This window comes from Physella acuta, unplaced genomic scaffold (genome assembly GCF_028476545.2).
Source record: "Physella acuta isolate Inbredline_101_S28 unplaced genomic scaffold, ASM2847654v3 ptg000037l, whole genome shotgun sequence".
NCBI classification, from domain to species: Eukaryota; Metazoa; Mollusca; class Gastropoda; family Physidae; genus Physella; species Physella acuta.
The window spans coordinates 342,902-357,500 of NW_026731557.1; the positions used below are offsets into that span (position 1 = coordinate 342,902).

Below are 14,599 nucleotides of genomic sequence, written 5' to 3' on the forward strand. Positions count from 1 at the left end.
TAGGAAAAAATGGGGAAAAATGATAAATTGTAAATATTTTATCCTTGTTATATTTCTCTTTCTCCAAGATGACTTACCGTGATCAAAAATAACATAGTTAGGTTATATATGAAAATCCAATTTTGGGATTTGTTTTACGGGGAAATGTGTTTTTCGTTAGTTTTGAAGTGGAGGAAATTTTTTTTTAATAATTGCTTTTTAACACACGTTTTTTTAATTTGTCTAATTAACGAAGAAAGTTAAGGGGTATTCGTTTCATACGTTGGTTCTATTTCCGTTTTTAATAAGTTTCTGCTATTGGAAAAACAAAATACTTAATGTATGTTATAAATTTAAGTGAACTTTAAGCATAATTTATCGGAGTGAATCATGTCGTCGAATACAACAATGACAATGTCTTCAAGTGTATCGCTATTTGACGTGCCCACAACAATCGTCGATGCCGTTCTTTTCTCCGTAAACTGCATCATCATCCACATCCTGTGCGTGTGTGGCATTGTGGGAAACATCCTCACCATCATCATCATGGTGCACCACGGCTTCAAAGAATCCACCAACATTTTGTTCACGTCGTTGGCCGTGTCTGACCTGCTGTACTCCGTAACGCAGTCGCTGTCCCAGCTACACTCCATCATGCTGCGTCATGACGAGATCTCAGCCTGGACCTTCTACAGCTTCTTCCTGACCTACGTCGTGCCGTGGAACTACTACTCCGTCGCCACCAGCGTCTACTGCGTGATGTTTGTCGCCTTCGAGAGAATGATCGCTGTCTGGTTTCCTTTCAAAGCCGGGCTCATCTTCACGCCTTTCCGAATATCTCTCACAGTTACTTTAATGTTTGTTTTTATTAAATTAATCTACATTCCTCTTTACTTAAAATATTTTATAATCTGGGCATTCTATAAACCAAACACTCCAGCGATGGGTATGGCGTACTTTAGCCGATTTTATAACACAAACACGTATTTCTTTGAAATGTACAACAAAACATTACTCCTAATCTTATTCGTCGTCATCCCAGTAATCGTAATAATTTTCTGTTCGATAATGATCATCGCAAAACTCGTTCGATCTTCGAGACAAGTAAAAACCATGTCAGAGAAAGCCCACTCGAAAAGAATCAAAGACATGAAAAGTATTAAAATAACTTTAACGCTGTGCGCGTGTTTGATGTTGCTGGTGCTGCTACCGACCAACGCGGTGAAGTTGTATTTCCTGTACGTGACGCCGAAACCTTTCACCAGCAACGTGACCAGACTCGTCGATTGCTTCATACAGGTCATCTACCAGGTCAACGCCTCCATTAATTTTATCATTTATGTCAAGATGAGCTCGAAGTTTTCTCGGACGTACAAAGCCTTGTTTTGTCGTGGTTGTGTTAACGAAACGAAAAACGAGAAAATTATAACGAGTAAAAGTAAATCTATGTTTACTCGGATCTTGTCCAGATAAACCCCGCTACTGATGTAAATAGTGCACGGGCGAATGTCTAAACATTTGAATATCTAATTTAACGAATGCCATTAAACAAGGATTAGGTTTAGAGTTAGGGTTAAGGGTTAGGGTTACGGTTGGGATTGAGGTTGGGATTGAGGTTGGGGTTAGGATTAAAGCTATCAAAATACAAACCTTTTCATGCAATTCATTAATGACATGTCCCAATTTAATGTTAACATCTTCATTATTTAATAATCGTTTATTTGGTGGCGGGGTTAACTTATTAGGAGTGGGTGTGGGGTGGGTGGGGGTTGGGGTTGGGGCTTATCTGGAAAAGATCCTTTATCTCTAGAAATGTGCACTAAAGGCGTTACCTCATACACACTAAAACATTTTTTAAAAAAAAATCTTGCAAAAATGAGTCAGTCTTACACAATTTCTTGTCAACGACCGTGTTTAATTTATTCTTATGAACTTAGGAACTTAGCTAACAATATTTCTTCTACAATGGATCTTGTCTGTAGAAGTATGGGATTTGTTCCTTTAACGCTCTGTAGATTTCGCTTATTATATTCAAGAATATGAAATGGTACTAACATTTCTGATATTATCAAATACAATGTTTAGCAACAAATATTATGATGATATATGTTTGATTAGCATGATATTGTTTTGTTTGTATGCTACGGGTGGTTCTATGTGAACTTGGTCTAAAGATAACAAATCTTTTAAATATATTGTGAGACCATTGCTTATACTATCGTTGTAGTGACATCATGTTTCTGTTTATTTTTTTTAGTGCATTTTAAATCTTGTTTCATACACGCTTTGATATATTTGTTGTATTACCCAAGGTTCCTGATACAAGAAACAGGCGCGAGCCGCTGTTTACATTTGAAGCTATCCGCGAAAGTCATTTTACAGGTAATTAGATCTTCAGAAGGACATTCGCGTGCCTTAAGTATTTAATAAGTATAGTCATATATTCGTCGTCATCTCCTTTGTTTTAACGTCTCTCTGGAGAATAAGATTCTTAACAACATGCAAGTTCGACTGCAGCAACAAAATAAATCATGGATTGCACCTCGTTATTCCCAACTTGTTTTTTTTTATCCACGTTGGGTCGTTGTATACAATTGATTTTAGGGACTAATTTAATAATATCATTAGGGTTAGGGCTAGGGCTAGGGCTAGGGCTAGGGCTGGGGCTAGGGTTAGGGCTAGGGCTAGGGTTAGGGCTAGGGTTAGGGCTAGGGCTAGGGCTAGGGCTAGGGTTAGGGCTAAGGCTAGGGTTTGGGCTGGGGATAGTGTTGGGGTTTGGATTGTGTTTAGTATTATTTTTATGGTTAGGATCGCGTTTGGGTATAGATTTAGGCTGAGGTGAATGTTTTGGTTTAGGCTTTTGCTTAAAATTAGGATTAAGGTAAGATTATGTATATAGTTAGGGTTAGGATTGATGATTTATTTAGAGTTAGCTTAAATTATAGGGTTGGAATTAGGGGTTAGGTTTAGGGTCAGGACTCTTGAGCTTATGGACGGGGGTATTTACCTAAGAAAAAAATTGACAGGGGGTAATATTGGGGTTGGGGGGAGGAGGAAACGTCCGGGGATGGGGTAGGGCCAGGGGCGGAACTACAGTGCCGCCAGACCCCGCAATGCGGGGGGGGGCCCAGACCGAATGGGGGCCCAAAAATCCCGGCTAAATTATTTAAAAAAATAAAATAAAATAAATTTAAAAAAAAAAAAAAAAAAAAAAAAAAAGGTGGAGGTCGAGTTATCTTTCATCTACATTTACAAAAAAACACGATAGTCGGCAAACGTCTTTGAAAAAAATGTACAGACTATAGCTCGAGAGACCGCCAGACATATAGACAACTTCAAAGACGCAGGGGCGGAACTACAGTGCCGCCAGACACCGCAATGCGGGGGAGGGGGGCAGACCGATTGGGGGCCCAAAAATCCTGGCTAAATTATTTTAAAAAAAAATGTAAAAAAAAAATTAAAACAAAATTTTTTTTTTTTTTTTTTTTTAAAATTAGATGGAGGTCGAGTTATCTTTCTTCTACAGTTACAAAAAAACACGATAGTCGGCAAACGTCTTTGAAAAAAATGTACAGAGTATAGCTCGAGAGACCGCCAGACATATAGACAACTTCAAAGACGTAGCCTACCTTTTTACTTTTAGTGGCGTCGATTAGGAGAACAAAAAAGGATTGTTATATTGTTTACATTATTAAATATATATATATATATATATATATATATATATATATATATATATATATATATATATATATATATACATATATATATATGATTGTGTGTTTAAACTACTGGCCTGGACTCTACAAAAAATATAATTATTTATTTCGATGTCATACATTTATAATTGCGTTCATTTTTACTTTAACAACTGTATCAATAAACTTGTGAAAGTTTAAGTTATCTCCCTTTAGCGAAGCATCTGAAGTTTTTGCCGGCACGCTTTGAAATCGGGCTGGGGAAATGTTGCGGCGACTATTCTGGTCTTCTAGACGACCGGAAAAAGTCGGCACTATTGATGTAGATGTTTATCGGCACTTTCTAGTCCCCTTCCCTTGAACCTTCCCAACTCTCACCCCTCCCCCCTCACCCCCTCACCCCCCTCTCACCCCTACCCCTCACCTCTACCCCTCACCACACCCTTACTCTTACAATAAGATGTAATGCATAGATTAACGAACCGTCTATGAACTACTGAACTGTAAACTGACCACTTCTGCACATTTTGTTAAAGACACTAGTCAGTAGTTGTTCATTTACCTGATGAAGTATTTTGTTGACGAGTCTAATTCACACAACAAGGAAGGTAAGGCTCGTCTTTATATTATTAATTGTTTTATAATTAGTACACGTATTAATTGAACATTAGTTATTAACACTAAATACATTAAAGTTAATCAAATTTAGGATACAATGATCTAGCTTTTAAGCCTAAAAACAACCAAAAGATCTATATCACCTTTGAATGTATTAATGTTTAATTTCATGTTTAGCCCGTAACGGGGAGGGGTTATATTCGGTTATAATATGGGTGGGTCTTTGGCAGTGTTTCTTCCAGACTTTTTTCTTCGGGGGGGGGGGGGCACTTGAAATTTTCGGAGGGGGAGGGGCGGGGGGTTCGGACCGCACCGGGTGACACCATTTAGGGGGGTGACACCAAGGCAAAAAATAGTAAAATATATAGAGAAAAACTCGAGGGGGGGGGGGTGCAAATCGAAAGTTTGAGGGGGGTGCAAATCGAAAACTTAAACTTGAGGGGGGGTGCAAATCGAAAACTTGAGGAGGGGGGTGCAAATCGAAAATTTGAAAGTTTGTCCCTGGGAAGGGTCTCTATGGCTCTGGGGGGGGGGGGGTGACACCATTAAGTGCCGCACCGGGTGACACCCGACCTCGCTACGCCACTGCACCCGATATATATATATATATATATATATATATATATATATATATATATATATATATATATATATATATATATATATATATATATATATATATATATATATATATATATATATATATATATATATATATATATATATATATATATATATATATATATATATATATATATATATATATATATATATATATATATATATATATATATATATATATATATATATATATACATATATATACATATAGATATATATATATATAGGGGCCTAAAAAAATTTTTTGCGGGGGGGCCATTTTTTTCTAGTTCCGCCACTGGGTAGGGCAATGACTTAGACCCGGTAAATTTAATTAAAACAATAGAAAAATACTGTGAATAAGAGTAAAATACATCCAAAACATGAAGAAGCAAACTTCAAAATATTTTATTTTACAATCAGAATCATAGCTTTTGAAACAGGTAATACTCTATGAATCTTGTATTTGCATTACCAGTTAAGAGGTGTGTGAGCAATACAGTGATGTTAGAAAATAATCTTTAAAGAACACAACTTAGTCAATATAATCAACATAGTCAACATTGTCAACACTGTAAACATTGTCAACTAAGTCAACATATCAACATAGTCAACACTGTCAACGTTGTCAACTAAGTCAACATATCAACATAGTCAACATAGTCAACACTGTCAACATTGTCAACTAAGTCAACATAGTCAACATAGTCAACATAGTCAACACTGTCAACATTGTCAAATTTTACTTAACCAATAGGAAACTTCTCATTTCGAGCGTGCACACTTTATAAACAATACATTCTCTAAAGGTGTGTTTGAAATGGTTGGTTCACCAGCGACCGATGTGTATAAACGCCTAAGTGTTAACACAGTTTTTAACGATAGTTACCGTTTAAATAGTTCATATAATAGTTTATACCTTAAAATAATTTTATTGCTTTTATTGTTAGAGTGACAATTATATATATATATATATATATATATATATATATATATATATATATATATATATTGCAAAAATGAAATAGCTGAAGTGAATTTAATTGTACAATAGCTTGATATATAGGCTACGTACAAAAATAACTTAATTTATATTTAACTAAAACAAACAATATAGAAACAAGAGAAATGTACACAACATTAACACTGCTCAAGTTACAACATTAAAACTTACATTTTAATGAGTAAGGTGTTCACATATTCGGCGATTGTTTATATCCCGTATAGAATAAACGCCCTACACAAAGTCCTATCCTCACATAGAAGACGTTGCAACACTCAAGCCGAGGCGTACTAGACCTCCTGTATGGGTCTACATCACTCTCTTTCTTGCTCCTCTGGCTTACCATACTTTAAGTTTACACACAACGCGTGTGTAGACTTTGTTTTATTGACTTGATTAATCAATACAAAACAACAGAGAGAAAGAGAGCTTATTTTACGAACCAGACGGAACGCTATTGTCTAAAGCTTTTCGTTACTTTCTTAATCTCAAACTACGTATTTTTAATGTTGGACATTGTTACATCCGTGTTATTCAATGCAGAAAACGATCCGAGAAAATGTTCAAAACTTTATTTTGTTCTCATCTTTACACATTACACAGCAGCCCACGTCCCTAGCCGCTACTAACTAAAATTCCCCTTACAGTCGTACACTCCAGCTTTTATACCCGCAATCGACCTTGGGTTAACAAAACCTACACACCCCGGGGTTAACTTAACTCACACACACATCTCCCCTACGTTCTGAACTATTCTAGCATATTCTAATCTATCCTACAACTGACCCGTAACAGCCATCTTATGTACATAAGCCTAAACTGACCGATGTAAAATAGATGATTGTCTTTCCTTATTTACAAAATGTTAATTGAATAAAAAATAAAAATAAAAAATAAAAAATAAAATTGTTGGATTAGATTTCCAGAGCCTTATTAATCGAATGTGTTCTTCTTCTTCTTCGTTCTTAATTTTATTGTTGGATTGGACCGAGCCTTATCTGCCAGAGGGTTTGAACTCGAGACTTCTTCGAATTTAACAACCATGAGGTTTTGCTGACTCGACCACGCCTCCAGCACAATTAAGGATACGTGTCAACTGGTTATGCGATATTGAGGTCATTGACTCCTATTTCAACCTGCTTTTCTTTTATTCAACCAATATCAAACTACAAGGCAGCAGTTGTTCGATTTTGGAGTTGTCTCTCCTAGAAGAGTGGCTGTCCCCAGCTAACGAGCCTCATCTGATATGGCTAGGTCTGCTTTGAGTTCTTCTGGTGTAATACTATCTGGGCCAGCCACTTTGGGAAGGGGGGGGGGGTACCTGTACTCACATTTAATATGTGATTTGCATGTGATATACTGGGAATAGTTGATGAGAGAGGTTGATTTAAAATCTCCTGAAATGCCTGGACTCATCACTTGTTTTAACCCAGACAAAATGCCTAATTATAATTAAAAAGAAAACTTGCTTAAGTTTTTTTTTGTTATTGAAAAATACTATTTTAATACAGTATTCATAACTACGACTAATAACCAATTAATATGCTACATTACATAGAGACATGAACGTTTGTTGTGAGTTGCTACAAATGTATTAAAATCAAATATCAATTATATAAATAAAATATAATAAAAGTATGTGCAATACATTGTTTTCAAAATTTACATATACAATAACAATAATATTTATGAAACGAAAGGGTTTACATCTATATACTACTTAAAGTCTAGCCTATGTATATTTATTTATTTGTATGTAACAAGAAATCAGAAAATCTGCAATATGTGTACAATTTTGAAATACGTACTTGAGTATAACAAATTATTGTTTTTAAAATGAATATACAATTTAAAAAATTCTTTAAAGATGTGAATATGATTCAGGGGCATATTCTTTAATTATACAAACTAACTTCAATGACTAAACTTAGCATCGTTCACTGTAGAGTTGCACTTCAAAACAAAAATAGACGTTGAATGCGTTGACTATTGCCGATTCAAAAGGTAATAGTGTTAATACATTATATTTTTTGGCTATAGCTTTTGTTGATACATTTAATTATTATAGTACAATCAATTTTCAAATAGGAAACGCTTAACAAATCTTCTAATTCGAGAATATAAACAAATTATTTACTGATAAACTAGAAACTAGATTCTACTTCTAGAACTATGCTTTTTTTGAGAAAGAGCAATCAAATTAAAATAAATTAAAAAAAAAGTATAAAAAAACTCAATGAATAATTGGTTTTTGTTTTTACTAAACTATTCCAGGCCTTAAATAATGTATATAAATCTTTGTGCATTAGCAGTGGGATCGGTTAAATAAGGATATAATTTAATTTAAAATAATATTTGGTGTAATTTTAATAATTACGGAGACAAAATAAAGTAGCTAGAAAAATTTTCACGACTTATATATTATTATCCGGTGTTCTGGTATAGCCCGTTAGATACCCTTTTTATAGTCATAATATATATTTTTTTTAAAATCTCATATATTATATATGTTTTCAAATTTTAAATATTTTAAATATTATGTTAATTTGTTATTCCTATTAGAACTAAATTCCACGAATGTTAAAATTTTTCGTTAGAATACGTTTAATAGATCTTCCAGTTCGAGACTAAAGAAATTTATGTTTGTATGCATAATATTATTTTTGGCGAAGGCCCTGACAACAATAAATGGATGCCCAGAAGGGATCTGGAGGGAGTTTGGGCCAAAGAACAGGGATATATCGGGGTGTTAAAAGGTTATACATTGTGGTGTTGTACAGTGATGCCGACAGACCGTTTTCGAGCCGGAAACTGGGTCATCTTGTACACATTAAGCTATACAGTGTAGTTGCTTTATGCTAGTTTAAAAAACCTAGATGTAAAACAATTTTATAAATACAATAGTTAATTGTTTGAATAGAGAAAAAGCATACGTTGTCAATGCTTTTATTTCTGCTTTTATTTGTCAACATTCTGATTTTAATTGTCCTGTATTCCATAAACATCAAACACTTTCTACGAAAGAAAAAAAAACGACACGAATTTCCATTAAACTTGTTTAATATAGCAGAGAGCTGTATATAAAAAATAACAATATTAAGGTTTTTCTCTGAGGCGTTATCAATGTGATGGCTTAAGATGCTTTTATTTTTAACTTTAGGCCGTATCTCTTAATATAGGGTTCTATTATGCTATCCTAAAATTATAAATACGTTAAAGACAATGCTTATACAGAGATTACAATTGTGTACATGTTAACTTACCTTAATGAGTTCAATTAGACCCCACGATAATGCTGTGGGACACAACTGGCGAACATTTTTAAAAATGTGCATATTTTACTAATAATTTTTCCTCCATAAAAAATACACTTTCTAGTAGTAATTATACAACTGCTATGTCACAATGCAAATCTACAAACTACTCTATTTAAAAAGAAACAAATGTATCAAACATCAAATGTTAATTTATCTTATTAAAGACAAGTATTGTTAGCAGTGATCAATTATAAATAACATGTCTTACCAGCGTTGCAGAAACACTTTCAAACAGTTTAGAATACTCAAGCTATTTAAAAGCATTTAAATTAAAATTATTAAAAATATCGTAATTAGTTAAAAAAAATAATTAAGTACTAAAATCGTAAATGAAATGATATTTACATTAGTAATAATCATTTTTATAAGTATTTATGGTTAATTCTACATCATCTTGCCTGAACTTGATTGTCTTTATGTTTCCTTACCCACGAAGGTAAAGTTACATAAGTAAAGGAAGTAAAAAAACTTACCAAAGAGACATTAAAAACAACCCAGGTGATCAGGGTACTTTCAATCTGAAAATTTGTGGTTTACACAAAGTAAACATAGCAAGCACTCATATATTATGAACGTTTATTAAAAACATTCAGTATCTATTGATAAAAAGTGGCCCTGAAAATATGTTCGCTGATGATTGGTTTGGTAAAAATGACGCGTAAACCTGTTAACGACATGTTTGTTTAATAAACGTATGTGTATTGTAAAGGCTTACCAGCGCTCCAAAAAATCTTGGAAATTGAAAAGCACCGAAGACCTAATAAAATAATATATTTTACATGTAAGTAATTTGAAACAAATGATTATTAAAAAAAAAACATATCGCTTTCAGAATGTAATCGGTGATCTATATTAATAACAATTAAATTTTTTTTTAGAAAAAAAGATGCACTAAAATTACTTCAAACAGATTGTGTTTTGTTAATTAGTTTAAAGTAAGTGAAACAGCTTAAAATTAATGTAAATATCAACCAACCATAAATCCACCCAAAATTTGGGTTGTTATAGACTCGAAAATCTAAAAAAAAAGACAAATTAACATTAATTATCACGTGAATTGCTTTCTTACATTAAAAACCAAGATGAGGGTCTACTTAGAGGAAATTCAAAATATTTTATTAACTAATTATAGTCCACAGTAGTGTATCGACTTTTATTCTAAATACGAAATTTGTTAATTTTTTTTGTAAACTTAATCCAATGTAAAAAAAACATCTCGCTTAACATCTCGCTTAATTAAACCTTTTTAAATATGTAACATCGATAATTTTTTCCTCTTTGTAAACTTTAAAAAAAAACAACTTATTTCTAAATATCCAAAGAGAAAGCATAAAAGAAAGTAGCTTACAAGCCAAACAAATATAATTTGAGCTTTCAATGGCGTCAGAACCTAGAAAAGTATTTGATTAATTAAATATCAGGAACATTCATAAAGCATGTCTCATGAGGTATGCCGAGTTATTATTATTCTCGTTTGGCTAGCAAGGGTTGAGCCACTTCTCATAGGAGGGAGTTTTCATCTCCCTTGAATGCTTTTCAATAATTATTATAGCAATTAATTACTGCAAGATGTACATGTTGATATATAAATTGCACTTGTGTTAAAGTTCTACATTTCCATACACACGATAAGGGAGATACTACCAAAGAAAGTATTTAGTTCGCGTGGAAGTAGCCAACACGCATTTGCTAGTCCGAAAGTCTCCCTGGTTCGATTACAGAGGACGCCCATAATTTCATTCAGTTTATATGGGTGTCTGACTTGAGTCAAGATAAGTAGAGTTCACTAGGTATAATGCCTTTATATGTCGAGTCAAGAGAAGCATATGTACTCTTATTTATCTGGCCCACGTACATAAGTATGAATGGGTAGTTTTTCATAACGATTCACTAGACTAAGTTTATTCCTTTTTTCTGACAATTAAGTAAAAAAATAATATTATTTTATGTCACTCATTTTTAATTAAGTGCTTGAAAAGAAGGTCTATTAAAATACTTAGGAAATGTATAGTTTGGAAATACATCAAACATAAATAAACAAATGTAATTTATAACTTACAAAATACAGGAGAAAAGCGAATACGTTTCCATTTTTAGCCTGAAATTTGACATTAAAAGACACACTAAAGTAAATATAAATATTTATCACTCAAAAATGTACAATCCGTAATATTACTTTATATACATCGCTACATATGTAATAAGTAACTTTATTATTCATTAAAAAAAAATATAATGCTCCATCCTGAATTTATTGCTTGGGCTTATGGGGATATGCTCAGTTTATTTCCATTTTTTTTTTACAAATAAAGATCTAAAGAATTTAAAAAAAAACTTTTACCATGTTTTGCACATGAAAGTAAGTATTAAAAAGCAAACAAAAATAAAATGTTGACATTTGTTTTTGGTTATCAAGGAAACCCAAAAAACCTCCTCCATTTATATTTTTGGTACTTTTAAAAACGCTACGGCATTTTTATGTATACAATTATATTAAAGAAAACGTTAAACTTTTGTCACGGCAACTTTTTGAAAGAGCTACTGGTCAGAAGTCTGCAAGGTCTAAAAAATCGTACCCTTTTTAGTATGCAAAAGTTTCAAAATCTGCATATTATTTACCATACACTTGTTTCTATAATAACCATCACAATTCACTCGTGAAAAAAAGTTTTATTTTTGTATGAAGAACAATTACTGAAAAATAAGGTGGGCATTGTTTAATAAATAAAAAAGTAGTAGGCTTTTTAGTGTTAAAAAACTGCGAACTGAGAAAATCAGCAGAAGTAACGAAAGTAGGTCACAAAAATACCATATCTGTGCGATTTGTAAAGCCGATTGTAAGCTTCAAGTGTTTCCGAGATTATGGAAAATATATTATCAAATACATGAGAAATCCAGCTTTTCAATGATGTTAAATACAATATGACGGATATAAAACTTTCGTAGAGAGCTTGTAAGATTTGGAAAAATGATTACTTTTTAATTAATGGGGTAATAAAAATGGTATTTAAACACATACAATTTTTTTTTTTGAAAGTTATTTTTTTCTTAATACAAAAATAGACAACGTATCCAAAAGTACAAGAAACCCACTATGACGAAAATCAGCATTTCGGTGATATTTTTATGAGCATATCCCCTTAAGGTATTTTGAGAACTAAATTGTATGACTATAACAATCTACACTCAGTTTTTGCAATTAAAAAAAACTTTATTATGTCACAACCTCATTAGTTATGTAGAATACAAATTGAACTTACCAATATTGTCAAGCATAACCAAAACACAAGCAAATTTAATATGATGCTGGTATCTAAAGTCTATTATTAAAAAAAAATTAGTTGAAAGTAATTCTCTTAATTTGTGATAAATCTCTCTTTCTCACTTTTAATCTAATACTTAAAATAAAACGCAAATGGAGAAAAGGTTTGAAATAATTTAAATTTGTTTTTTAACTTATTGAAAATCAATCATATAATTCTCAACGACAGTGCTAAACCTAACAATAAATAAAACATAACATGTAACTTACCAAGTATGAAAAAATGAAGAATTGCAGAAGACACTAAAAATGCGTATATTTCAAAGCTATTATTAATTCTAAATGTATGATAATATTGTGTGAAAATTACAAAAAATTACAAAAAATCAACAACACACAGTCATATAATTCACATAATTATTTATGTTGGTATATGATAATTCCTGAAAGAGAAAGAATGAGTTAGTTCATTTTCAACGAAACGATAGTTACTATACATTTTTGGCAAATCAAATGGCCAGAAACAAATATCTATGGCAAATCAAAGAACCAGAAAACAAAAACTTTGGCAAATCAAATGACCAGAAACAAATAACTGTGGCAAATCAAATGACCAGAAACAAATATCTATGGCAAATCAAAGAACCAGAAAACATAAACTTTGGCAAATCAAATGGCCAGAAACAAATATCTATGGCAAATCAAAGAACCAGAAAACAAAAACTATGGCAAATCAAATTACCAGAAACAAAAACTTTGGCAAATCAAATGACCAGAAACAAAAAAAAAAACTATGGCAAATCAAAGAACCAGAAAACAAAAACTATGGCAAATCAAAGGAGCATGTCAACGAGGCACTGGGGAGGTGCAATAAACATCAGATGGGAAGGTGATGCACAAGTTATGAAAACATGCCACTATCTAAATTTTTTGTGTTAGTAGAAGTCAGAACTGGCTAGGGCCAACAATTTCCCGGGTGGGGGGGGGGGGGGGGGGGGCGGTTTTAAGTATATATTTTCTATGTAAATTCCATTTCGTTCGGGGGGGGGGGGGGGGACACGGTAGACTTTCTTCGTCAATTCATCTTAGTTTCTAATTTAATTGAAAAATCAATTAGATTACACAAAATGTTGTTAAATTGAAAGTTAGATACTTTTGCGTTGTCATTGTAAATATTTCGATCTGTATCAGCATTAAAAGTGGGTTAAAATGATTAAGTTACTAGATTTTACCCCATACAGTCAGACATTGTGACCAAAATGAAATCTCGGAAAATAGATGCGAACCACAGGGCAGATGAGGCTCGATAATTGGGGACAGCCACACATATAAGAGAGAAAACTCCAAAATCAAACAACTGCTTCTATGTAGTTTGTTCTTGATTGGACATAGGCTTTGTAAGAAAATACAAAAAGAAAAGTAGGCTGAAATCAGAGTCAATTGACTAAATGACGCATAACAAGTTGACAAATTATATTTATATGTATTTGAGGGAATCACTTCCAGCACTAGAATTGAGTACGAAGGTACGAAGAAGAAGAAATAAGATTCTTACCCTCAAGATTCCAGCGATAACTGATACACCCATTTGAAAGCCAGGGCTAATCTGCATCAACTAAAAACAAATTATGAAAATATCAAGACAACGCAAAGTCAAATTTTAGATATTGCATCTATCAATTTTTGTGTAACGGTTATACACTTTTAGTTGCATGGTACTTCATCCTATCAAAATTATAAATATAAAGACAGATTTGTTTTGATTATTCAAAAATATAAAAAATAAAACTAAATTTAAAAACAAACAAAATGTAGTAAAAATAAACCGATCATCTTTGTATCACTTACCAGTGCGACTTTTGAAAAGTGAAATGGAAAACAGATGAAGATCTATACATAATAGAAACGTTTAGTACATTAAATTAAGTCTCTAGAGAAAAAAAAATGCATATATTTCAAACAATCTTTTTTAAATTCACATATATATATGGTATATTTTGTTATGTTTTAATACGTTGATAAAGCTTTTCTTGTAGGCAGACAGTTAAAAAGCTCACGTACATGTAACACTGTAAGTTCTTAAAATGTATTAGAAAAATAACGTTTAAGAAAAATATTGACA

At 32.5% G+C, this 14,599-nt stretch overlaps 1 protein-coding gene across 1 annotated transcript in view; it reads right to left on the reverse strand.

The window, feature by feature from the left end:
* Window positions 1–7,479: 7,479 nt before the first annotated feature.
* The window catches only part of LOC131942770 (uncharacterized), a 13,352-nt gene continuing 6,232 nt past the window's right edge, over window positions 7,480–14,599 (reverse strand). Inside the window, exons 8-19 of the mRNA XM_059302698.1 lie at window positions 14,326–14,367; window positions 14,033–14,092; window positions 12,748–12,780; window positions 12,476–12,535; window positions 11,275–11,313; window positions 10,564–10,605; window positions 10,192–10,233; window positions 9,931–9,972; window positions 9,689–9,733; window positions 9,424–9,465; window positions 9,162–9,206; window positions 7,480–8,913 (exon numbers count right to left, since the gene is read on the reverse strand). Coding sequence (XP_059158681.1) covers window positions 8,878–8,913; window positions 9,162–9,206; window positions 9,424–9,465; window positions 9,689–9,733; window positions 9,931–9,972; window positions 10,192–10,233; window positions 10,564–10,605; window positions 11,275–11,313; window positions 12,476–12,535; window positions 12,748–12,780; window positions 14,033–14,092; window positions 14,326–14,367 — 528 coding nt within the window. The 3' untranslated portion in view covers window positions 7,480–8,877. The remainder of the gene's footprint in view (window positions 8,914–9,161; window positions 9,207–9,423; window positions 9,466–9,688; window positions 9,734–9,930; window positions 9,973–10,191; window positions 10,234–10,563; window positions 10,606–11,274; window positions 11,314–12,475; window positions 12,536–12,747; window positions 12,781–14,032; window positions 14,093–14,325; window positions 14,368–14,599) is intronic.